Source organism: Rhinolophus sinicus, chromosome 17 (genome assembly GCF_057876585.1).
Source record: "Rhinolophus sinicus isolate RSI-liver-muscle chromosome 17, RSI-T2T, whole genome shotgun sequence".
In the NCBI taxonomy this organism is placed as follows: Eukaryota; Metazoa; Chordata; class Mammalia; order Chiroptera; family Rhinolophidae; genus Rhinolophus; species Rhinolophus sinicus.
The window spans coordinates 188,696,311-188,721,314 of NC_142517.1; the positions used below are offsets into that span (position 1 = coordinate 188,696,311).

At 44.5% G+C, this 25,004-nt stretch overlaps 1 protein-coding gene, 1 long non-coding RNA gene and 2 pseudogenes across 12 annotated transcripts in view; 3 read left to right on the plus strand and 1 right to left on the minus strand.

Moving 5' to 3' along the window:
* Positions 1 to 1,272: 1,272 nt before the first annotated feature.
* On the minus strand, positions 1,273 to 14,384 carry METTL21A (methyltransferase 21A, HSPA lysine). Of its 6 annotated transcripts, XM_074312103.2 has the most exons (6): positions 12,780 to 12,894; positions 12,420 to 12,510; positions 11,801 to 11,979; positions 10,161 to 10,272; positions 9,154 to 9,243; positions 1,273 to 2,977 (listed from the first exon to the last, which is right to left on the minus strand). In XM_074312103.2, exons 3-6 carry the CDS (start codon positions 11,945 to 11,947, stop codon positions 2,580 to 2,582), a joined length of 747 nt encoding a protein of 248 aa, XP_074168204.1. In that variant the 5' UTR covers positions 11,948 to 11,979; positions 12,420 to 12,510; positions 12,780 to 12,894; the 3' UTR covers positions 1,273 to 2,579. The 6 variants fall into 6 exon arrangements, with proteins under 6 accessions (XP_074168204.1, XP_074168206.1, XP_074168211.1 ...); XM_074312105.2 differs by lacking the exons at positions 12,420 to 12,510; positions 12,780 to 12,894 and adding an exon at positions 13,327 to 14,384; XM_074312110.2 differs by lacking the exons at positions 12,420 to 12,510; positions 12,780 to 12,894 and adding an exon at positions 13,179 to 13,311.
* On the plus strand, positions 6,719 to 7,357 carry LOC141567077 (intraflagellar transport protein 20 homolog pseudogene; annotated as a pseudogene).
* Positions 10,206 to 25,004, plus strand: part of LOC141567084 (uncharacterized) — a 58,182-nt gene continuing 43,383 nt past the window's right edge. For 3 of the 6 annotated variants that reach the window (XR_012489475.2, XR_012489477.2, XR_012489476.2), the window contains exons 1-2: positions 11,993 to 12,658; positions 12,810 to 13,274. This is a non-coding gene — a long non-coding RNA (uncharacterized LOC141567084). Of the gene's footprint in view, positions 10,829 to 11,992; positions 12,659 to 12,809; positions 13,275 to 25,004 lie in introns of those variants that run through there. The other 3 variants (XR_016019823.1, XR_016019822.1, XR_012489480.2) reach the window with 2 other exon arrangements.
* On the plus strand, positions 15,486 to 23,966 carry LOC141567928 (large ribosomal subunit protein uL6 pseudogene; annotated as a pseudogene).

Genomic DNA, 25,004 nt, shown 5'->3' on the forward strand with positions numbered 1-25,004 from the left:
TCAGCTACTTAGAAAACAACAGTGTACTTTAGAGTGGTAGTCCTAATACATCTATTTTAACATAGCACCTTGGTGGCAGTATTTTATTTTAATTGGGGAAAAGGTGACTGATACCCAACTGTAAAATACAGTTAAATACTTAACTGTATTTAACAGTTAAAAGAAATAGCAATGTGAGAATCAAGGCTTAGTACAATAGGTTTAGACTAGGTTTCTATCCTTAACTTGAGAATAAAATGAGCACCCTTAAAATGCAACTGACGAGATAAATTAATCCTTTTAACGTAAGTAAAAATGGCACAATTTTGTTGACATTTATAGTGGACACTGGCATCCTATCCAGATAGTATTGGCTCCCCAGCTTTACACACACACACACACACACACACACACACACACACACCTCTGAAGCACTCATTTCCCAGCCTTCTGGGAATGGTGGCTGATGGCTGAGTCCCTCTCCAGGTATTGTCTTCGCCCTAAGTTTATACCCCTTGGAGCCACTAAAAAACCTACACAGGGATGTAAAATCCCGCTCCCTTGCCTTAATAATGCAGGGCCATCCCATCTCTGAATTAGCTGAGGATTTCCTGACTGCATTCCAGCCCAAATTCTCCTTCTTTCCCAGACCTGCTATTTTTACTCCTTCAGAGATGTTGATTTTGAAAGTAGTCCCATTTAAACTTTCTGTACCCTAACCTCCATTTCTGAGTCCGTTTCCTCGGGGAACCTGATCTGTGACAACATTTTAAACTCAAAGCCAAAAAAAAAGAAAAAAGAAAGAAATCACTTGATTTTCACTTGGACAACCAAACAATTCCTGCTAAATTTTTCTTGCCTTTATTTTCTTCTATTAGGACAAGAAAAAAAAAATACCTTCAACTTTTTCTGGCAGCAGTATTCTTAGTTAATATTTTATGAAAATGTAAAACAACCCAATGACTGCTGGCTTCATGTGGTAGAGAATCCAGGTATCTTGAAGCTCTCCACCCCTACCCCACCCCCAAACCATTTTAATACCTATCTCCAAAGTTAGGGATTTTAAAGTAAAGGAGCTGAATTACAATTAATATATTTATTTCTAATAACATGCCTACATGGCATTGGCCTTTCATTACAGTGTTGATGATGACATAGCAGGGCTTTTATTTTACTTGTTTTAAAAGACCTTCCATATTCATGGTATTTTATAGATTTGGTAAGCTATGGGTATTTCTATTTCATGTGCATTTATCACAATTCGGTTGAAATGGTACGTCACTGAATGCTCAGAACTTTTAATTCACCTTTATTAAAGTAAATCCACTATTTAAAATATAGTGCAGAAAATTATGCAGTATTTCCACATCCAAGATAGTCATTAAAAGGTTAAGAGGGAGGAGGAGGTCTTGTTTCTAATCTTTTACAAAGCAAATTATCTCTAGTATCAAATGCCATACTGAGATTACAATATTCTTGTGGTCTAAATTTGTTTAAGCTGTTACATCGTTAAAAACAAGAAATGGGGGCAGGGTGTTGGTGTGTGTGACTTCCTTCATCAAGTCCATCCAAGATAATGATGAAACAGTGTAGCCATCGTCTAACCCAAAGATCAATGCCTTCTAAATGAAATGTATCGTTTTCATTCAACAAATATTTGGTTATGATATGTTAGATACTGGGGAGGCCACAATGAAAGAGAAAGAAGCATTCCTGGTCCTCAAGCAGCTTACAATCAGGGGAATTCAAATAAGCAATTACAAGTACAATATGGGAGGGGCTTATACTTGGGGAGCTAACCTTTCATAGAGGAGTGAGATTTAAAATTTATTTTCATTGTTATCCTATGCATTATAAGGATTATAAGGAGGCAGGGAAAGCCTAAGAAAGAAATATAAAAATATTTGAGAAAGGGGAAAACAAGGGAAAAACTGCAGCTTTTGATTTGAAGAAGATAACCTATTCATAGCACAAGATTTTAGGTGCTTTCAGAAAGTAAAACTTTATTTTTACTTATTCCTTTGTTTGTATATGTAAATCTGAAATTAAGCCAAAAAACATGGTATGAGACCTTAGCAAACTCACATCCTAATCTCAAAACAACCAAAAGCATTTAAGACCTAATTGGGCAGACAAAAGATTTCAAGAGCATTAACAGCTCAGGGAATGTAGGTTAAACCTGTTGTTTTATCTTCAGAAAATCAGGAAAATGGGCTAAATGTATATCTCAGAATGTGTTTAAAATAATTTGCATGATTTAGCCTCTAAAACAAAACAAGCTCACTGCTTTGAAGATGTCTTCATCGTATCATCAGTGAAAACTGATTATCAAGAGGGAGCAAATGGGATACAGAAAAAACATAAACTGAAATCTCACACTTTCCTTTAATGTCAATTGAGTTTCAGCGTGAGTAAAATATGACTAAAAAGTCACAGTAATGGGATAATGTGCTGCTCTGTTTAAAACTGCACGTGTCGTTTGTCCCTTGAGAACCTTTGGTTAGACTCTTGTACCATAAGCCATTTCATTAAATGTGGTTAGATTCCCAGTCTGAAGCCCTGCCACCCTTAATGCCAACATTCTTACTAATTCCAGCCAACTATAAGCCCTCCCTCTGGTTTCCCTTCTGTGCCTTGTAAATATGTACATCTTTTTCAGGATCATAGTGAACCTTACTCACAGTAAATTGCCTCTCCAGCATTGCTAAGAAGTTGTTATCCCGTTCATAGCGAATTCGGCAAGCTAAAAGAACCACGGACCGGTTGCTACAGAGGTGTTCCAAAGTTTGAAGAAGATCTGTGAATGTTTCTTCTAAATATATGATATCAGCTCCAAGTATCAGGTCAAATTCTCCAGGAGAAAAACTCCCCATATTTTGTCCCCAAGTCAGCTCCTTAACAACAGCTTTGGGTTGGATATGGAGAGGTAAGTTGGCTTGAACATTTGATTTAAGAAATTCTAATGCTACTTTTCGATCCGTGATAGTCACATGAGCACCTAGAATGTGGGACAGAGAGAAAGTAATGTGCACATCAGTACAACAAATAGGTAGCGGGGTCGAGTTAAATGGCAGGGTGAGTGTCTCTAAATATTCCTGAGAGGCAGAAGGTCACGCCCTTCATGGAGGTCTGCCGTACCTTAGAACAATGACCAGTAGCTCTTTCTGCATGGCCTGCTGGTAAAGTGAACCTTTGATTTGCCTCTGTGACACACCTGCTGTTTGCTGAAGTTGTACCTATAAAATGCAAGGTCCCAAGGGACAACAAGCTGAGGCTCTGAATCCCGCAGGCAGAGCTGGCCCACCGCCCACGGAGGTCTCCCACTATATTTCATTCATTAGGTCAGTCTTACAGCCCATATGCCTCAGGGTCAGTGGAATCCAAGAACGGGAAATCTGAGTGTGAATGACTATGAAGATGAGAAGACACCAAAAACAGGGAAAGCTTTCTTTCTGGGCTTAAAGCTTTAAAAGGAATCGAGGAAGAGATTAATTGGCTACTAAGACATCCTAGTCCACTTCTCTTTATCCTGTGAGGAAGCAGCGGACCTATATGTATTTAAGTGATATATATAATTATTAAAAAATGGTAAACATAGAAATTACTAGATTGTATTAAAGTACTATAGGTTAAAATGTGAGATCATGTTCTCTAAATGCTGTGTTGTGTATGTATACACTGTACATAGTGTATAAAATTAAGGAGGAAGTATTTTATTAATCTGTTTCTTGTGAGTTGTTTACCATGAACTAAAAGATCTGATTTTTTTAACCAATATGTGGGAGAGGCTGAACTGGTAGTTACTCTTAACTTACCCAGATGAGGGTCAGCCCTGAAATACCTCATCTACATTGTAGTAACAACATAATATGTGTAATCCTGTTTAACTTGGCCCTGTAAATTCTGAAATTTAAAATTATGTTTCCTTCTTTCGTAAAATTATTTCTCATTTGCATCCTCCTTCACTTTGTCATCTTCGTGGGTAATCCCCCTTGGGATTCCAGATCAGCGACAGGAAGCAACCATTTCAATGGCAGCTTATTCTGCAATGTTTCTTATCTTGACCCGTAACATTAGGTTAGGACTGTATGTAATTCAGTTTGACGTTGACAGTCCTGAGTGTGACACTGTGACAATGTTCAAGTTGTTAAGATTCTACACGCATGGACCTACCACTTGACCATTCATCGCTAGACAGCGTGCTGCCTGAGCAGCATGAGCAGAAGTCAGTGGTACTTTCATCTCCCCTGATAACAGAAATCACAGACAGCCTTTATCTCTGGATTTCTCAGAGCTTAGACTTAGAGCTTTATCTCTGGATTTCTTAACAGTCTACAGAACGCTCTTCTGGCAATACCGGAGTGATCAAGTCTTTTGCGTATCATCTCGGTGTTCATCTTAATAGCTCTCCGATGTGGACCTCTGATGCCCGTCTCAGCAATTTCTGAGCCTACTCCTAACCTGCGGGGGTTGGAGGAGTCATAACAGGATCGTGATGTCAGCTGACCATCCTCTGTAACATCCATCAATTCTACAACTATTCAAGTGGCTACCATCAGCCATGGGACAAAGCCCTGCCCTCAGAGAGCTTACATTCAAGGGAGGCGTCAGACAATATGAGGTTTTTAAAGAGTAAAACATCCAGTGTGATACTGTGAAAATGTTCAAGGAAAAGGAAAACTAGCAATCTAAGGAAAGAGACATGTGAAATGTCAGAAGCGAGGAGGGCGTGAGAATTTAGACTGCGTGGAAGGACTGGTTTCCTCAGGTAAAGGCCTGAAGGAAGCGAGGGGAATAACTGAGCACCTATCAGAGGGAAGACTATTCCTGGCAGGCGGAAGAGCAAGTGCAAAGGCCCAGAGAGGGCAGCGAGAGTGGCTGGAACCAGTGAATGAGGAATAAAGTAGGCGATGAGGTCAGAGAAGCAACAGGAAGGGAGTCAGATCCCCCAGGGTTCATAGATCTTGTTTTGTGAAGGCTTTGGCTTTTTCTGAGTGAGGTGGGACGCCAGTGGAGATTGCTGAGCAGAAGTGCTAATGATCTGACTTCGGTTTTAACAGAATTCCTAGCAGTGGGGCAAGGCCAGATGCAAGGAGACAGGTGAGGAGGCCACAGTGACCCAGGCGAGGGAGGCTGGTTGCTGGCACCTTGCTGTGACCACCTCCAGACACCCTCCACAAGCCACCTCCCAAACAGCCCACCCACAAGTAACCACTCCCTCACTAGTCACTGAGTTGGATTCCCCAAATGTCCACCCCTGTGGTGTTTTGGGGTTTCGTCTGTTTGGAGGGAGGGAGGGGTACAAAGGATGTCTTAAGTTTCTTTTAATCTATCAGTTTCCTTTCTTTCTTTCTCCTTGCAATTTTGGGAAGAAATAGATCATTTGTCTCGTAGTTTCCCACAGTCTGGATTTTGCTGATTGTACCATTTTTATAGTTTAGCATGTTCCTCTGTCCTTTGTATCTCCTACAAATTTTTTTGATTTGGATTTAATTTTTTTTAACAAGGCTATTTCATTGGTGGGGGGGGCGGGTGTTTTTCCATAAGAGATATGTAATATGTGGTAGGCTCTATTTTTGTGAGATGAGCAACCACGGACACTCAATGTCCAGATCCTTAATTCATTAAATTCCTTTTGCATTTATTTGTTGAGAAACTTCTATAAGGGAAAGCTTTTTTCAATTACTATTCAGTTACTCATTGTGTATAGGAATTGTTTTAACAGAAAAGGCAGGATAAATTTTGCTCCTCTCTCCCCTTCTGTAAGCCAGATTTCAAAATAGAGTTTGTTTCTAAGCCTCCCCCAAAGACAACTAATTATTTTTTTGTTGTATCACGAACTCATGGATTAAACGTATTTGATGTGTTACTGATGTTCAAATTGTCCTATCTTTTGCCAGTGGACTTTTGACACAACTCCACGTCATCCTTGACAGCTTCCTTGCTATCTGGTATGACAAGATATTCCAGGGTTGTCTTATGCATTTCCTGCCACACACCTAGAAACAGCCACTTAAGAAGTTAAAATAATTTTTTCGTTCAGTGGGAGAAACAACAGCAGGCTTATCTGGTGCTGGGAAGGATCAGGTGGGATGGGGAGGAAATGATACCGGAGAGAGAACCACTGGAGCAAAGGCAGAGATGACGGATCCAGCTGCAGGTGGGGGCAGAGGCAGCGGGGGTGGGGGCGGTTACAGCACTTCTCTTCTGATTGTTTCGGTCTTCTCAGTGAAACAAGAAGAAATGTCATCAGCTAAGAGTGAGAATGGAGGCAGGAAGGCTGGAGGTTTGCAGAGGAAGCAGTGAGGCTGCTCAGCAACATGAAGAGCCCCTTCGAGATTCCTGATCGTGAATTTAAAATGAGCCCCAGCAGCGTGTTTCCTCCAGCCACACAGTCAGCTGCACAGGTACAGGCCTGGAACAGGTGGAGAGTTGTACCTCACCTTGTCTTTAGCCTCGTGAAGCAGCAGCAAGGAAGGATGTGAAGATGGTAATAAAGATGATGCTGAAATGACTGCCTGGGATTTATGCTGGAGAAGGAGGGAAGTGAGGCAATACAGAGTTCATAAAGATGAATGGGAACTGACCCAACACAACCATGTAGCCCAATGTTATGTGCAAACAGGTGCTGGAGCCCTGGCAGCAGCTGAGGTGTGCGGGCCAGATACGGCTGCTGCAGAGAGACGCTGCCTGCCGCCATCAGCCGGGGCCACAGCACACCGCTAGGAGGGCAGCCGCTATGGCGCCGGACATTCTGGGCGAAGCAGGCCTGCACTGTGATGAGCTGAACAAGCGAGGTGTTGGACCCAGAGGTTACCCAGCAGACCGCAGCGCTCCAGGAGGAGGGCAAGGTCCCTGTGGACAGAACTGGCCAGTTTCAGAAAATAGTTGGTGGTTTACTGGAGCGTGCTGACCAACTTACAAAAGAAGCAGAAAATGAGAAGATGAAGGCCAATTGTTGCTCAAATCAGAACTTGCTCGAATCTACAGCAAAGCAGAAAGCAGCCCAGCAGCTGCACCTCCAAGCACTAGTAGCAGAAAAGAAAATGCAGCTCGAAAGGTGTCAGGATGAACATGAAGCTCTGTGTGAAGTAGCAGCAGAACAAAAGGAACTTACTGACCACTTTAGTTTTCAAAAATGAACTGAAAATTTCATCTCATAGCAGGAGTGAGGGAAGAAAGAAAAACCTCTGGGCCATTCCAGTGAGTTTGACTGATGACCCAAGTATGTTATGTGGGATGGTGTGTAAGCAGTGCAGCATCTTTGCAGGCAATGAACCAGATCGGGTGGGCGTTTCAGATGTCACTGCACATTTGCTCAGGTGACCACAGTGGCCCAGGTCTCACCTCCTGCATTCAGAAGTCTAAACTGAGCAGTTTGTGAACTTGGATCTTTTTTTGTTTGTTTTTGTAAATTCACAAAGTTTTGGAAGAAAAAGCAATACATTATTTTTTTTAAAAAAAAGGATACCACAGCCTGCTGTCACTCACTTGGTAATGGAAAAAGTGTGTGCAAACATTTGTCCTCACTTGGTTTTTAGTTTTGTAAACAGTAACTTAATTTGTTAAACATTTGAGCACATATGTGCTAGAGATACAAAGACGAGCAAGATAAACCTTGCCCTCGGAGTCTCATGATAACATAGTTGTAATGCGACGTGTGAAGTAAAAATGAGGAACATGAGTGTGCCCAGGAAACTGTGAGGTCACAAAGGAGAAATTCTTTGAGAGGAGCAGAGGTCAAAGACGTCAAAATAAGGGAAATCTGAGCTTCCACTTTACAGATGTAGCATCAACCAGGAGACAGGCGTAAAGAACGGCGTTCAAGGCAGAAGGGACAGGCCAGAAAGGGACAGGCCCTGGAGCTTCCAACAGTGCAATAGCTATGAAAACCAAAGAGGCTGAAGGGCCAGGCAAAACAAGATTGCAGAGCCTTCCTAAGAAGCCTGGGATTTAGTCTTTAGGAAGGGGCGGGGAAGGAACGGGGCACAGGGATGTTTAAGTATGGGTAACCCATCACTTCTGCATTTCAGATGAGCCAATCCGACAGTTAGTGGGTGTTCCCTGAATTCAGGATGAAAAGCCTCGGGTTACAAAAAATGAAAATACTTGACATGAATAATGAGAATCTTTAGTGGGTTTTTTTCCCCTCTCTTTAAAAGAGTGCTTTTAGGACTATTTTTATAATAGTTCCATGACTTTTATAACAGAATCATTTCTTTTTATGATTTTCTAGTGTGCTCCTCTCTTACTCCAGAACTATTTATCTCCTGTGTGGCAGGTGCTGTACTAGGGCCCAGGACACACAGAATGAAGCACAGTCCCTTTGCTCAGGAACCAGGAGAGACAGACACGGGAAACACCTGCTGATAATGAACTGTGACCGTGCTGGGACAGAAGTGGGGAGTATACCACACGCTGTGGGGAAAAGACGTAAGGCAGCAATTAATTTTGCTTTGGGGCAGGAAAGAACTCAAACAGGTAACGTGAAGTGGGGCCGGGAAGCACACATCTCCCTCTGGTGAGAACACTGTCTGCTGTTCTAGGCCCTCCCAGAACTACCTGGGGCCTTTTGTGACAACGGCTAACCAGCCTCTGGCTCCATGCTACTCTTCGAAGAACCTTATCTTGACGTTTGCAACCCCACAGAACCATATTTCTAGAGCAGAAACAGAAATACTCAGAGAGGCAATCAACATTCACTGAGCCTTTACTTTGAGCCAGTCAATGAGCCAGCAGATTTCGACACAGATCTCATTTGATCCTCCGTGTGGAATGAATACAATTATTTCCTCAACTTATAGGGAAACTGAAGTTCAGAAGTTAAGCAACTTGCCCGAGGCCACACAGCTAGTAGGAGTTAAAGGAGGTGTGAAAACCAAGTACAACTCTAAACCTATGCACTTTACCACATGAACCTGTTGCTATTCCAGCCAAAGAAGTTGTGCATGAAGCCCTAGTTCTCAGGAGGAAACAAAAGAAACCTCATCCCCCCCCCCCCCCCCCCCCCAGTTAACCCCTCTCAGAAGCAGAAGGAAGTTAGTGTCGTGGAAAGAAAACAACGTGGGCTGTTGTGTCTGACAAGGCTGGTTTGAGTCTTAAGCTCCCGATGATTGGGACTTCAGAGAGTGGCTCAATCGCCCGGATTTGAAAAATGGAAAAGAAAAAGAATACCGAGCACACATGGGGACGCAATCAGGCCAACCCGAGGGGAACAAACGGCAGTGCAGCAGCAAAGGCCTTGCCAGTGACCAAGTGCTGTGGCTGTAGACGGACAGAAACCAAAATCAGTTTATATATCCTTTTATCCACCACCCCTGCCCATGTTCCCCATCAAATTTTGGAAGGCCAATCTACACAGAGAAAGGAATACTGGAAAAGAAATTAGTTAGGGAAAGGGCAGAAATAAGTTAGGTGCTGGCATCATCATCACTTGGGCCTTGTAGAAATGCAGGCTCTCAGGCCCTGCCCACACCTTTGCAATCAGACACTGCATTTTACTAAGAGCCCTAAGTGACAGTCCTGAAGTGGTGAATATTATGTGTGGAATCTTAGACGCTGATCTGGCCTGTCATTGGCTAGTTCAAACTGTGTGAGCTGGAAATTGTACAAAGGAGTCAACAACCAATAATCAAATAATAATGAGGCTTAAAAATATGCTAGGCCAAAATAATGTCTATACCAAACAAAAAAAAAAGACAAATCTTGATATTAATCAACTTATAACTATATACTGTTAAAACAATTTTTTAACATGTCAGTACCAACTGTAGCAGGGCTGACCCTTCCTAGAAGAGAAAAACCAGCAGTTTCCTTAGCAATGAAGGAAAGAGACTGTCTGCTCTATCTACCTCACAGAGTTAAATCCGCAGAAAGGACCTAAACTATATAAAAAAACTATGTATGTGAATAAAATAATTTTCTTTGAACTGAAAAGTAGCCTTCAGATCATATTATCTGCACCATAAAATTGAAAGGGGCAAAGCAATCTCCCATGAGAAGTATAAGTAACAGGATAAGAAAGAGAGAAGAAATTAGCCTTACTAGAGTTAGCCCATACCTCATAATAACTACAGGGGAAAGAAAAACAATCCAGTAACAGGTTTGACATCAAGAAAACAGCAAATGTACCTCTCGATGAGTCCCACTCACAAAGGAGTGAATGAATGTGTCACACTCACCCAGCAGGGCCGCCACTATGCCCACCAGCCCTGTGCCAGCACCCAGCTCCACGGCAGAGCGGCCCCTGAGCTCCACAGCTCCCATCTCCAAGTACGTGCAAAGAACGACAGCCTGAGTCAAAACACAGTGTAATTACGATTAAGGTGCTTTAGGAGCTGAAGGGGTTTAAGCTGGTAGGAAGTCATCACACAACCCTTTCCCATTTTGAATCAAGGTTCAATTCCCAGTTTAACAACACTCACAGAAACTCAGTTGTTGCTGGGAGGTAATGTTCTAAAGCAAGCACAGACACGGCATCCCAGCATCCCACAGAACAGCTGCCCCAGGCCACACCAATGCCCTGACGGGAACAGCAGTGGCCAGTGACACTGCCCGCATGAGACAGGGTCCTGCTGAATCTGCGAAGTTTAGTTTCTTACTGTCACAGCACCACTCCACTCGAGGCTTACAAAACTCCTCTGGCAGAACTGACATAAACAGTCTTGGATATTGCTTATGGGAATGTCCAGTTCCTGAACCAAGCTCACGTCAGACGCAGGGCTGCAACTTCCCCCGAGGGAACAAGCAGAGCAACACCCGAGGCTCCTGGAGCTGTGTTCCTCCCTCCTGCATCGCTGACAGTCACCACCCCACAGGGGCCTCACCATATATTGTCCGGCATCAGAAGGTAAGTTTTAGCCAACGTTTGGGATATGTGTGAGTTAGCATTTGCACACAATTCTATACAAGCACTGTATACTGTTAACATAATTTTTAAATACAGTTTTCCATGGCCACATACTATTAGTATATCTAGCAATTCCTCTTCTTGGTGGACATTTTGGAGGCTCACCCATTGCTCACCATTATGCATCTTTATTTCTTGGTCTGGGAATACTTTTCATGTGGTATTACTAGAAGTGATGTTACTGGGTTAGAATATATTGATTTTTATTCCTAAATGTTTCTCTTAACTTCTAAGACAATGCAGACTATAAAATTGTATCTACACCAAGCATTTTCCCAACGTTAAATGAGCTGCCACTGAATCCCAGTTTGGTACTAGATTCTGACAGCAAGTCACTGTCACAAGAAGCTGATAACCATGCAGGGAGAAGAAAAAGTGAAAAAGCAATTATAGTATCATTTTGTGACCATTATAACTATGAAAACTTAAAGAAAACACATGATCTTCACTTTGGGTTCTGTCATTTTACAATATTCTTTTTGCAGTATTTTAAAAATTAAACTTAAAAATTAACTTAATGAGTGTACAAAGCGGTTAAGGTTTCCTGTCCTCCCTCTCACCTCCTGGGGAAATTACTGGCAAGTCACTTAATTTCCCTTAGCTTTTCTTTACTCACCTTTAAAATGCAACCTATGTGGGGGGAGTTGGGGCAGGGAAGTGAATCTGATGGGTGGAAGCTTTTTTTGGAGGGGGTAGGGTGATGACAATGTTTTTAAATTGAGAATGGTAATGGTTGCACCACTCTGAATTTACTTTTAAAAAAGCACCTGTATTTATACTATACACTTGAGATAAGTGAAGTGTATGGTATATGAATTATATCTCAATAAAGCTATTTTATTTTTTTTTAAATAAAGATCAGCCTTGTAATCAATTGTAGATGTTTTCAGAGGCCCCCCAGGGCTTACTTACCGCGTCCCAAACCACGGCGGCGACTCCCAGCTGCTTCCAGTCCTGTTGGATCTGGATGGTGTGGTTTGCAAAGTTGAAGGTGGCAAGAGGCTTGTGGAATCGCTGCAACCCCACTACCGCGGTCTCGTCATAGGGCACCAGGGCCATTTCGACTGCGCTAGCTCTCTGTTCCCTTAAACCTGTTGGGCAAAAGATGCCTGCGTGACGCTCTGGCCAGAAAATGCATTAACGATTAGGTGGCCCCAAATGCTTTTCAAGTTCATTTAACAAGTTCAAAAGAAGGGGTGGGGGGAAACTCTTGTCTAATTCCTTTTCCATGGTTCTTCCTCCGAGTTTTCTGAGAAGTGAAATTTGGCTCTGAATTCGTGCTAAAGGGTGTCTTTGGGCAAAAGCACCCAGAACGGTACACACTTCGCTGTTAGAACTCCGAGAATTCAGAGCCGCGTTAAGGGTGAGCAAGGCGGCGCTGCCAGCCCTGGGCCCGGCGGAAAGGAGAGCTTTCTAAACCGCCCAGGCCTGCAGCTGGGACGCGCTGCAGTCCGCAGGGTACTTTTTGTTTGGGTCTTGCCTCCACCTCTCCAAAGCGGTGCGTTCGCAAGTGACAGCCATGGACCCGAACCTGCACTTAGACTGAGTGTTAACGGCTCGATTATCCTGCCTTTTGACGCCAGCTGGATATATACGGTCGACGCAGTTCCATCTCCTAGAGACTGGAAGTGAAAAGACACTCATGGATTCCGAGTCGCTCGCAGAGAGAGCGGGAGCGCGGGTCCGGGACGGACTCGGGCATCCACCGCTGGGAGGCCTCTCCAGAGTACCCCACACGTGTCTCCGTCTGCCCCTCTAAAGGGTCGATAGGTACGCGCTTCCTTCCCGCGGGTCCCAGGGCTCTAGGAACCGGCGGGGTTGGGAATGGAAGAAGGGGGAGGGGTCCACAGGGTCCTTGGGGACCCCCTAACCGCGCAAGACGCCCACCCACCCCAGGAGTGACGCGATCTGTCCTGCGTAGGGCAAAGGGTGCACCCAGGCGGCCCCCGAAGCGGAGCCTGCGACACACTGAGGCCCGAGGCGCGGCCCCACCGCTACTTACGGCTCGGGAGGAGGCCCCGGCGTGGCGCGCGCTGCGCCTTCCCCGCCCAGAGGCCGGCTGCGGAAACGACCAGCCTTAAAGGGCCGGTGGGACAGGGGACCGGCCGGGCCCGCGCGGGGCGGCGCCGACTGGAGGAGGACGTGTGAGCCCCCCGACGACCTGCGTTTTCGGTTTCCCCCACCTCCCTGCCCCCGGGACAGGTGTTCCGCTAGCGCTGGGGGCGCGGCGCTGACGCACGTGCTGGGAGGGGCCGAGACGGGGGACGTTGCGTGGGGTATCGACCCTCACCCACATGGATCCACAAGGCGTTCAGGCTGCCAACTCAGCTTCCCCTGCCGCCGAGAGCGGCGTTGGCTGGAGAGCGAGGTGCCGAGCAGCGCGCAGGTGTGCAGAGGGATTAGGGTGCTCTGGCGACCGGTAAAGGGAAACCACCAACCTGGTACTGGCTACGCCCTGGTACTGGTGCCGCTTCTGTATGCGCTGGTTCTCGCGCGCACGCGTTTTGTTTTTTGTACTTGTGCGATTGCTTATTTTTAATTTTAAAGGTGGCAATTAGCAGGTGTAGGCGAAAGCTGGCTGCGAAGAATACGTGGTCACCCATTCGTCCTCGCATCACCAAAGCGAGGTCAGAAGTGGTGTAATTGTCCGCTTGGTGGCAATACAGTGGGAAAGTGACAAAGCCCTTAACTAGAGCGCAAACGTGGAGCCAGCACGTGGCGCCCGGGCCTGGATTGTAAAACTTGGGGGGCGGGAGCCGGGGCGTGAGGTCGGCCCCGACCCTGACTCAGGCGGTTGCTGCAGACCTACGGCTTAGTCTTCTTCCTCCTGGGGCTGACGATTAGCGCCCCTGCCCTGGGGACACCCATTCTTGCCGTGAAAGCTCTTGACAGCGTGGCACCCAGGCCGCGTGCCCTTGGAAAGCGCGCGGCTGCAGTGAGCACTCAAGAGTGTGACCTCCCGGAGGGCAGCATCCTCCTTTTCTTTTTTTGCTTTGACCCTGACCTCCACCCCCTTCCCCCACCCTGCCGCTGCTCTCTCTCGGTGGATCTCAGCCCCGGCTGCACGTTAGAATGAACGCGAGCGCTTTTGAACTCCTGGTACCCTCTACGGGAAAGTCTTAGTTGGTGTGCGTTGGGGCCCAGCATTGGTGTTTTAGACCTTCCCTGGTGGTGATTCCCGCCAGCGGTCACCAGCGCGAAGCTCCGGCCAGGCCTGAAGCCCCCTCTCTCCTCGCCTCTCCCATCCCGCAGGGGGCGTGCCAGGCCTCTGTCTCCAACTGAAGGCTGAGGCCTGAGGGCACAAAGGTGACTGGAAGTGAACTTCGAAAGTCGCCAGTGAAGGTCTTTTCCTGTTTTGTTTTGTTTTTTGTTTTTTGGATGTTTTTGCTTTGCTCAGTTTATTTTTCTTTTTATGTGATAGAGTATTTTTGAGAGCAGCTTTAATTTCACAAATTGGAGAGAAGGTACAGAGATTTCTCAGACACTCCCTGGCCACACACATGCACAACTTCCCCCATTATCAACGTCACTCACCAGAGTGGTACATTTGTTACAGTTGATGAAACTACACTGATACGTCATAATCACCCAAAGACCGTAGTTTACGTTAAGATTGTAGTTGGACATTTTGAGTTTGGACAAATGTGTAATGACATATCCACCATTATGTTATGCAAAACAGTTTCACTGTCCTAAAAATCCTCTGTGCTCTGCCTATTCATTCCTCTCTCCTCCCTAACCCCTAGCAACCACTGATCTTTTAACTTTTTCCATAGTTTTGCCTTTTCCAGAATGTCATATAATTGGAATCATACAGTTTGTAGCCTTTTCAGATTGGCTTCTTTTATTTAATAGTATGCATTTAAGTTTTCATAGTTTGTTAGCTCATTTATTTTTAGTACTGAGTAACATACCATTGTGTGGATGCACCACAGTTTATCCTTTTACCTGCTAAAGAACATTTAGTTGCTTCCCAGTTTTGGCCGTTATGAATAAAGCTCTTATAAACATCCATGTGCAGGCTTTTGTGTGACCGTAAGTTTTCAACACCTTTAAGTAGATACTAAGGAGTGTGATTGCTGGATCATGTGATAGGAGTATTTTTAGTTTTGTAAGAAACAGCCAAACTGCCTTCCAAAGTGTCTGTACCATTTTGCATCCCCACCAGTACTGAACGAGAGTTTCTGTTGCTCCGCATCCTCACCAGCATTTGGTGTTGCAGTGTTTTGGATTTTGGCCACTTTAACAGGACTGTTGTGGTATCTCATTGTTGTTTTAATGTGCATTTCCCTAGTGACATACGATGTGGAGCATTTTTTCTCCCAGCGTTATTAAGATGTAATTCATATTGAAATTGCATTAGTTTAAGGTGTACAACATAATGATTTGACATGTGTATATACTGCAAAATGATTGCCACTGTAAGTTAACATTCATCACCTCACATAGTTTGTTTCCTTGTGATGAGGTTTTAAAATCTGTTCTCCTAGCAAATGTCAAATATCCAATCCAGCATTGTTAACTAGCGTCACCATTCTATACATTATATCCCCAGAACTTATAACTGGAAGTTTGTACTTTTTGATTGCCTATACTCATGGCCCTCACCTGCCACCCTCCACCTCTGGTAAGTATAGATCTGTTCTATGTTTCTATGTGTTTGGGTGTGTTTTTGTTTTAGTTTTAGATTCCTCATATAAGTGAAATCGTACCATATTTGTCTTTCTCTGTTTGACTTACTTCACTTAGGGTGGTGCCCTCAAGGTCATCCATGTTTTCACAAAGGGTAGGATCTCCTTTTTTATAGCTGAATAATATCCGCACGTGTGTGTGTGTGTGTGTGTGTCACACATCACATTTTCTTCATCCATTCATCTGTTAATGGAACTTATGTTGTTTTCATGTCTTGGCTATTGCGAATAACACTGCAATGAACATGGGGTTGCATATATCTCTTCAAGATAGTGATTTCATTTCCTTTGGATAGGTACCCAGAATGGGATTTCTGGGTCTAATTTTTTAAGGTACCTCCACAATGTTGTACCAATTTACATTCCCACAAATAGTACACAAAGATTTCCTTTTCTCCACATCCTTGCCAACACTTGTGATTGCTCATCTTTTTTATAATAGCCGTTCTAACAGGTGTGAGGTGATCTCTCATTGTGGTTTTGATTTGCATTTCCCTGATGAGGAGTGATGTTGAGCACCTCTTTAGGTACCTGTGTCCTGTACCTGTTAAGCACCATTTCGTGTACTGAATGGTTTGGACCATTTAAAAATCTGATTGTTTTCTTATTGTTGAATTTTAAGAGTTCTTTTTATGTTTTGGGTAGCAGTCTTTATCAGATGTGTATTTTGCAAACATTTTCTCCCAGTCTATGGCTTGTTTTTGGTCTATTCTTTCATCAATGCCACATATAGCTTTATAATTTTATAGTAAGTTACTGTAGCTTTGTTGTAAGTCTGAAGTCAAGTAGTGTCAGTCCTCCAACTTTATTCTTCTCATTCAGTATTTTTGTTGTTGGTGGTGGTCTTCTCTTCCTTTCCTTTTTTCTCTTCCAGTGTCTCCTTTCTCTCTCAACCTTCTCTGCCTCTCTGTGCTGTTTCTCCCGCTCAGCTTTCCTTCTCTAAAAACCTCTCCTCTCCTTATTTTCTCTTTCCCTCTCATTGTCCCTTTTCTTTGGGGAGCCATTCTGGAGCATAAGAAAAAATATGTGCTTTGGAGCCAAAGAAACTGTGAAAATTTAAATTCTGTCTCTGACACTTTAAGTGGGATGACCTTGAATAATCAGTAAATCTTCCTAGATCCCAGGTCCCTCATCCATGAAGCCTGGAATAGAGATTCTGCACCCCCTTCCCCAGCCCTCCTCCCCATTCTCCATTTTTTCTGCTGAAATCATCCACGGGACTTTACAAAACAAAACCTACCCAACTTCTCCAGCACCCCATGCACATAGGACATTTGCATTACAGTTTATCTAGAAAGTTGTCATTTACTTTCCATCAGCCATAATAGACAACAATGTCCTTTAGCCCTACCAATGTTCTAATTGGTACCAATTGGCTCAGTAAGCACCAAAAAGCATATTTAGAAACGCATGCAACTTGTATAGCAGTGTAGACATTTAAGTGGAGCTCTGGTTTTTTGTTTGTTTGGTTGGTTGGTTTTTGTTCTTTGTCTTTTTTAACTTCTATGTATTTTTAAGTGTGCTTTTCCAGGACCCATCAGCTCCAAGTCAAGTAGTTGTTTCAGTCTAGTTGTAGAAGGTGCAGCTCACAGTGGCCCATGTGGGGATCAAACTGGCAACCTTGTTGTTAAGAGCACTGAGCTCTAACCATCTGAGCTAACCAGCCACCCACCCCCAGTGCAGCTCTGTTTTTATCAAAATAAACCAAAACAGCCAGTGGTTCACTGTGAATACTGGAAAATAAGTTTTTAATCCTCAATTGAGTTGGGTATGTGGTAGCTTATATTATTTTAAATACCCAGTCTACCTCCTGCAGGCCTGTCCTCAGTGTCCCTTCCTGAGGAAAAGATGTCTCCCTGCCCTGTTGAAGCCAGGTGTGGCCATGTGACTTTCTCTGGCCAATGGAATGTGAATGGAAATGACGTTTGCCGCCTCTGAGCAGGAACGCCAGGTGTCTTGCACAGCTCACCTGAGGTGTCATTGCTCCTTTCTCCTGCTCTAGACCGGCGTGTCCCACATTGGGGTGCTCCCTAACCCCGGGTCGCCAGCTGGAGCAGAGCCACTGCTGACCTGTGAACTATGTGAAACATGAGTGAGAAATAAACCTCCGTTGAGGTAACCATTGAGATCTGGGGGTCGTTACAGAATGACTCAGCAAAAGCTGACAGAACACAGGTGTGAAAGACGGAAATCTCAAATATTAGGTAGTAGTTTTTAGGATGGAGGGCTTAGCTTAGCTTCTCAGTGAAGGGCCTCCTTCTCTGGAGTTCTGCCTAGCTCAGGACTCCTTAATCACCCTACGCCTGGACCCCCCGTGTCAGCATCAGCCTAAGACTACTGACCACTTTTATCCAACTGTGATTCTAAGACTTGAAGACAATTCTTCTGGCAGTTTTGCTGAGCATGTGAAAAAGGGTAGATTCACTCTCTGCATTATCTGTAATTCCAAAGTGTAGTTCAATCTACATATGCTTTTTCCTTTAACAAGGGGAGCTGGGCTTCTTTTTCTGGCCCTCCCCTGGACCCAGACAACTAAAACCAGGACAGGTGTGGTCATCTCCTCCAGCCCAGTGGGTTCCCTGTGCACCTGCAGGCTGTGGGAGTCTTCGTGCCCACTCTGCCCCTTGCGGGGAGCAGAATTTAGGGTGGAGATAGAATATACAGAAGCACTCCTGAAGCCTTTGGCTGATAGCTTTTTATTTTTATCCCCATGACTGAAAGTGCCTTTCCCCAATCATATGACACCTCACCAGAGCATAATGGTAGAAGGGTGCTTATTCTGTCCCACCGTTTTCTGAAACTAGTCCATGTATGAGGTCACAGGAGAAGCAGCCACCAGGCTGGGTAAATAATTTTCTCTGCAGAATGAGTGGCTATGTTTATCTGTTGTTATTATTATCTTTATTAGTCCAGCATCCGTTTCCCATTTTGCTGGTAGCTGTTCTCTTCTGCTAAGGGTCAGGAGCCCCGCTTCTGGAGCCCAAGAGGTTAGGTCACATCCCAGCCCTGCAGCTTACTAGCTGTGAGTCCTTGTGGGTAAGACACATTCACTTGTGCCTCAATTTGTCCATCTATAAAAAGGGGATACTCTGCTGATTGCATTAGTAAACAAAAAAGATAGTAAACTGAGGTTAAAATGAGTTCACGTATCTAAAGTGCTTAAAACAGTGCCTAGCACACAGTGAGGATCATGTAGCATTTGCTCTTACTGATATATGTTTGGGGTGGGATGGACCTTCGCTCTGGCTCCAGGACCAGGCACATGTCCCAGGCCTGGCCAATGAGCATTTCCTTCTATCTGGCCATGGGTGGTTCAGAAGGGGGCATATGACGAAAGCTGGGCTTACCCACCACCCATCCTGAGACTTGCTGGGACTCTCAGAGAACCAGAGAATTGGGGATGGATAGAAGCTGGAGTTCCTATCGGTCATCTGGTCCCAAGTGGGCTGAACCAGCAGAGAATGGAGCCCGTGCAGGCGCTAGTGGAGAGAGAGGCTGCCTCCTACGGTGCCATGTGACCACCTGGACCCAGCTGGCTGGGAATTCTTAGTTATTTGAGCCATTAAATTCCCTAATTAGCTTAAGCCAGTTTGCGCTGCTTTTATTGTCCCCTGCAGAAGAAACACAATTCTGATTCATTCAGTCTGGGCTGGTCCCTTAAACAAAGGAGATATAAAGTCACACGCATGTGGAGCCATCCTCCATGGAGAAGCCAGGCTGCAGAGGACAGCCGGGGGCAGAGGGGCCAGGCTTCCTGATGGCTCGCTTGTCCTGAGCCTTTCCTGGCTACACCTGGGCTCTCGGGCCTAGGGGATACCAGTGTAACCTGATAATAAATTTTCCGTTCTTGCTTAAGCCGCTTGAGTGCCCGATACATGCAACTAGAATCCCAATGGATAGTATATTTCTGTTGTTTGTTTTTAGGAAGTAATGTAGACAGAATACACATATTCTGTAAGGTCCTCCTATACAATTGGGTGATGGCTAACTTGCTATCATATTTGCCAAACAACAAATGTGATCCTAATAGAGGAATGTGTGTTTGAAAGACAAGGCTCCTCTCCACACTCACTTTCAGCAGACGGCCAGAGTCAGCACAGGCCTGGATCGATGTTGGCAAAATGAAAGCCTGATCCCTGCCTACATCTCTCCTGTCCATTGCAGGATGAGAAGGCAGCCCCGCCCTGTGCCCCAGCACTACCGCCCTGCGAGTTCTGTCCCCTCGGCCCCCAAGTCCTTCCATCAGCGGCTTCTCCTTTTTCTCTTTAAACAAGTCCAAGGAGTCGGGATTCTAAGAGCGCTGCAGGCTTGCTGCCTCTGGGTCCTCCCTGCTCGTTCCTCTGCCTGCAGTCAGCCTCCTGCTCTCTGGCCCTCCTGAGATGCCCTCTCAGAGCTATTTGTGACCAATGCCAGGTCTTGCCTCTGTCCCGGACACCACACTTCACTATGGCATTGAACTTAGAGGCCCTTCTGTCTGGGGGGCTTCCTTCCTGGGATGTCGGGGCGTTTGTCTCTGGTCTCGCCCCTCCTCTCCCCGCCTCCACTCTGCCTCTACCAGGAGACTCCTCAGGCGCCGCAGCTGCTCTGAGAGCTGGCCTCTGCTTCCTACACTCTTGCCAGTTGAGCAGCTTCACTGTAACTTCAGGTCCAAAGTATTCACAAGGGCCACTTCCACACAAGTCCCATGCTCCGCTCAGCAGCCACAGCACTGCAGTGATAGAGGAGGGAGTTCGAGATCGCAAGATTTGAACTCCCGTCCCAGTTCTGCTACTCCCTAATCGTGCGCCCTCAGGCACGTCACTACAACTCCTTGAACATTGGTGTCCTTACCTGTCAGTGGGGTTGGAACCAAGCTACCAGTTTCGCTCTTGGCTGTGTCCTTTCCTAGCTGTATGACCTGGACCAGTGAATCAGCATTTCTGTGCCTCATTTTCCTCATCTGTAAAATGGGGATCTTACCATGACCCGCCGGCTTGATGTCTGAGGGAAGGTGGTGACCACACACTCAGTGCTGACACCAGTGCCTGGCATGCAGGAAACATATTTACTGAAAATTTGCTCTTATTTATTTCCATACTGGTGTCTGTTGCCCCAACTTTTTCCTAGGATTTGTAACCTTCCTGCCTTTCAGTGCCCACACTTGTAAATCTGTTCAGTCGCTGCGCCTGTAATCCCAAGTGTCTGTGGGGACCAGAGTGTCTGCCAGGGACTGGCCTGGTGGTCGGTGCGCACCCTGAGAAGAAGCCCCGGTTTCCCCTTTACTCGGTCTTCTCCTTGACCTTCTCCACAACCTGAGCTGCTTGCTGTGGACAGTCGGCCTCAGACCTGAGGATGCTGAGAAGGGCTCACGTCATTTCCATGCTTCAGTTCATTTGTCTGAACTTTAAGACAAATAGTGAGTAGCAGGGTCTTACTGTTTCTCCCGAATCCTTCTTTCCTCGTCTGAGGCAAGCCCTGTGTCCCCCGACGAGCCACCTGTCTCCTGTCCACCCCCAGCATCATACACCGGACATCATGCTGATGGTTAGAACACCACTGCTCGGCTGGCTCCTCAGCCCGCACCCCTGCAGCCACCTCCGGGGTCAGCACTTGGCCTTGCCAGGTGATCAGTCTGTCCCCCCTCCTAAAAGCCCACCGCCATCACTTCTCCAGCACACGATCTTTAGAGCTGTGCGTTTCACGGGCTCCCCGTGGCCTACAAGTTCTTTGCATCAAATTCAAATAATTAATTATTTTTTCTTTATACCCTGCCTTGTTTCAGAAAATATTTAAGGCAGTATCCCATTATTGGTTTTTTGTTTGTTTGTTTAAGATTCTCCATAATCTCACTACAAAACTAGACCTTCAAAATAGTTTTAGAACCTGGACCAAATAATTAGCTCAGTTTGTTTAGGTTGTTCGTTTGTTGGATGGTGATCTCTCTAGGGAACGTCTACTCTGTGCCTGATATTGTTTAGCCATTGCTTAGCCACTGTTAAGCCGTGATCTGGTCCCTACTCTCGGGATCTTAGGTTCACCTGGGGCTCCAGTCCAGAAAGTCAGTGCCTTAGTTTCCTAGGGCTGCCATAGCAAAGGACCACAAATTGGGTGGCTTATAATAAAAAACAAATGTATTCTCATTCTGGAGGCTAGGAGTCTAAAATCAAGACGTAGGCAGGGCCATGCTCCCTCCGGAGATTCTAGGGAAGAATGCTCCCTTGCCTCTTCCAGCTTGCGATAGCCCTTGGCATTCCTTGACTTGTGCCAACATCATCCTAAATTCTGCCTCCGTCTTCATGTGGCAGCCTTGTTCCTGTGTGTCCGTGTTTCCAAATCCCCCACTCTTTGTTAAGGATACTAGTCATTGGATTTAGGGTCCATCCTAATCTAGTGTGACCTTTTTTTTACTTGATGACATCTGTAAAGACCCTATTGCTAAGTAAGGTCACTGTCACGGGTACCAGGGGTTAGGACTTCAACACATCTTTTGAAGGGACACAATTCAACCCACAGTAGTCAGCAACCAAAGCAGCAAGGACAAATGAAGACAAAATTCGAATGAAAATACCTTTTAAAAAGAAACTAGGATTTGCTTAAAATGAAAATTTTAAAGTAGAAATTGGTATAGGATAGCGGTTGAGAACACACGCCACTGAATCACAGCATATGAGCTTAACTCCTGCAAAGATCTATTTCTGCCCTTTTGTAAAAACAGAACGATAGTAATGCTTCGGTCAGTGGACTGTTGGGAGGTGGTGGTGTTAAATGAGCTAAAACATGTCCATTACCATGCATAACACCTGCATGTAGTAGTAGTTTCTTAGTAAGACTTACCTGTTATTCATTCGGTAGCAATAGTTGACCATACTGGTTTACTGTTTTTATCATTTAGAATCTTAGATTTTAAAACAGCTAGACTACTTTAAATAAATTCATCATTATTAAGCCTTAAATCAGGCATAATTGTGCACTTGGGCAGACCTCATCTGTCATTTTGTAAATGGGCTACCTTGTACCCTTCCAGCTAATGTTCTGTTAAGGTAGCAAGGATTCTAAATATCAGGGTATAGCAACATTGTATCCCCTTGCCCTCGACTTTCTGCCCACTTGGCTTATCCTCTAAGTGAAGGTAAAATGGATTATAAGTATCAAGTTATTGTGACATTGTTTAGCCACTGCAGTGAACTGGAAGAGAGTGGCTACTTAATTTTATTTAAACTGAAATTTACCATAATGACAGCAGCATGAGACAACACACCAAGCCATCCACCAAGTTCAAGAGCTATTTGTTTATACAGTATGAAATTAAGATGAGTTTTGTTACAAAGGAATTTTTCGCACAGTGATTTTTCATTAATGTGGGCCAATGTAAATTGATTAGACTACTAATCTCCAAAAAGTAGAAGCCTTCGCTGATCAAATGCTGTTGTGATAGCAAATTAGATGCATTTTCCTGTTGTTCTAGAGAAAAAATGGGAAAGGGACAGAAAATTCAGGAAATTTCTTTAAATGTACTGTTAATATTCCTTTGTTTGTTTTGTTTGTTTTAGAATGCTCTATTCTAATCCAAGCTTCTGTGGTTGATGTTTTCAATTAATCTTTTATTCAATGTTGTAATATAGATTAGTATTATGGTTGTGCTATAACCTCATTTTAAAGATAAAGAAATTGAGACATAGGCATTTTTAAAACACAGCTTTCATATGGAGACATTTAATTGCCATAAACTAGAGTTTAATCTGATCTCAGAGAACACATTGCCTTAAACTTCTAACCCAGCAATTGTCAAACTTTCTGGTCTTGGGATCCTTAACATTTTTATAAATTGTTGAGGATGCAGCCGCATCTACCGCATGGACAAACACCATTCTCAGCCACCAGACTGTGGACGTTCCAGAAGACGCAGACATCACTCTGAAGGGACCGTGGTTATTGGGAAGGCCCCAGAGGTACCCTGCGGAGGGACTTCAGTCACATCCGTGCAGAACTCAGTCTCCTTGGAAAGAAGAAGAAGAGCCACCGGGTTGACAAATGGTGGGGAGATAGAAAGGAACTGGCTGCTGTTCGCACCATCTGTAGTCACAGACAGAACATAGGGTGTTACCTGGGCGTCCGTTACAAGATGAGGTCTGTGTGTGCTCACTTCCCCATCAACGTTCTTATTCAGGAGAATGGTTCTCTTGTCGAAATCGGAAATTTCTTGGGTGCAAAATATATCCACAGCGTTCAGATGAAGTCAGGTATTGCTTATTCAGTATCTCAAGCCCAGAAAGATGAGTTAATTCTTGACACTGATCTTATATCAAATTCAGCTGCTTTGACTCCAACAAGCCACAACAAGGATAAAGTTAGAAACAAGGATATCAGAAAATTTGGGGATGGTATCTATGTGTCTGAAAAAAGAATAGTACAGCAGGCTGATAAGATCTAAGTTGTCCAGCTATAGAAACACCAAGATATCGGATGATTCCTCAGACTTATTTGTGATATCTTAAAGATGCAATAAAAGCCATATGTTTAAAAAATAGTAATAAAATAAAATTATTGAGGACACGAAAGAACTTTTGTGTGGGCGGATATCTATTGATATCGATCATATTAGAAATTTTAAGTTTTAAGAAATTAAAACTGGGAACAGTAAGCTATTTGTTAATTCCTCCATTACGTGTTAACATCACAATTGACATTTATAGAGCACTTCCTCCTAGAACATCAGGCTATACATTCTTTTCTAGTGTACATGGAACATTCTCAAGGATAGACCGTATACATTGGGACATAAAACTAGTCTCAGCAAATGTAAGGAGATTGAAATCATACCAAGCATGTTCTCTGATCACAAGGCTTTGAAATTGGAGATCAGCTGCAAAGAGAAAGCAGGAAAAACTACACATTAACATCACAGGAGAAACACCATCATAGGTAGGGAGCCTCTGGAAAACTCCCTAGTACAGAAATGAGAGTGAAAAAAGCAAACGACCCCTTGATATTCTTATGAAAATAGTTTTGATATCAGGAATTCCATAAAAAGGGCTCAGAGTTCCCCGGAAGCTGCAGACCATACTTTGAGAGCTGTTTGTCTATTCCTTAGCCTTCTTAGCAAATCTATCTTCTTTGGCTAAACTACTGTTATTCAGGGAATAAGTAATCAAGATACTTTTAAAACTCTGAGTTTCTAACACTGGCTGCAAATATAGACTGTTATCAATTGTTTTGTTATCTTTAACATGCAAGCAAGTAGGCAGTAGAGAGTTTGTATTCTGGTAGGGCTCTGGAGGCTGCACACTTGTTCCAACCCCAGCTCCCTCGCTTGGCTTCATGGCCTGGAGTGGGTCACTTAGCTTCTCTCAGCCTCAGTGTCCTATCTGTAAAATGAGCAGGCTATTGGCATTTGCCTCGGAGGCTTGCTGAGAGGGTTAATTGAAATAATCTCTACAAAGAAAGAC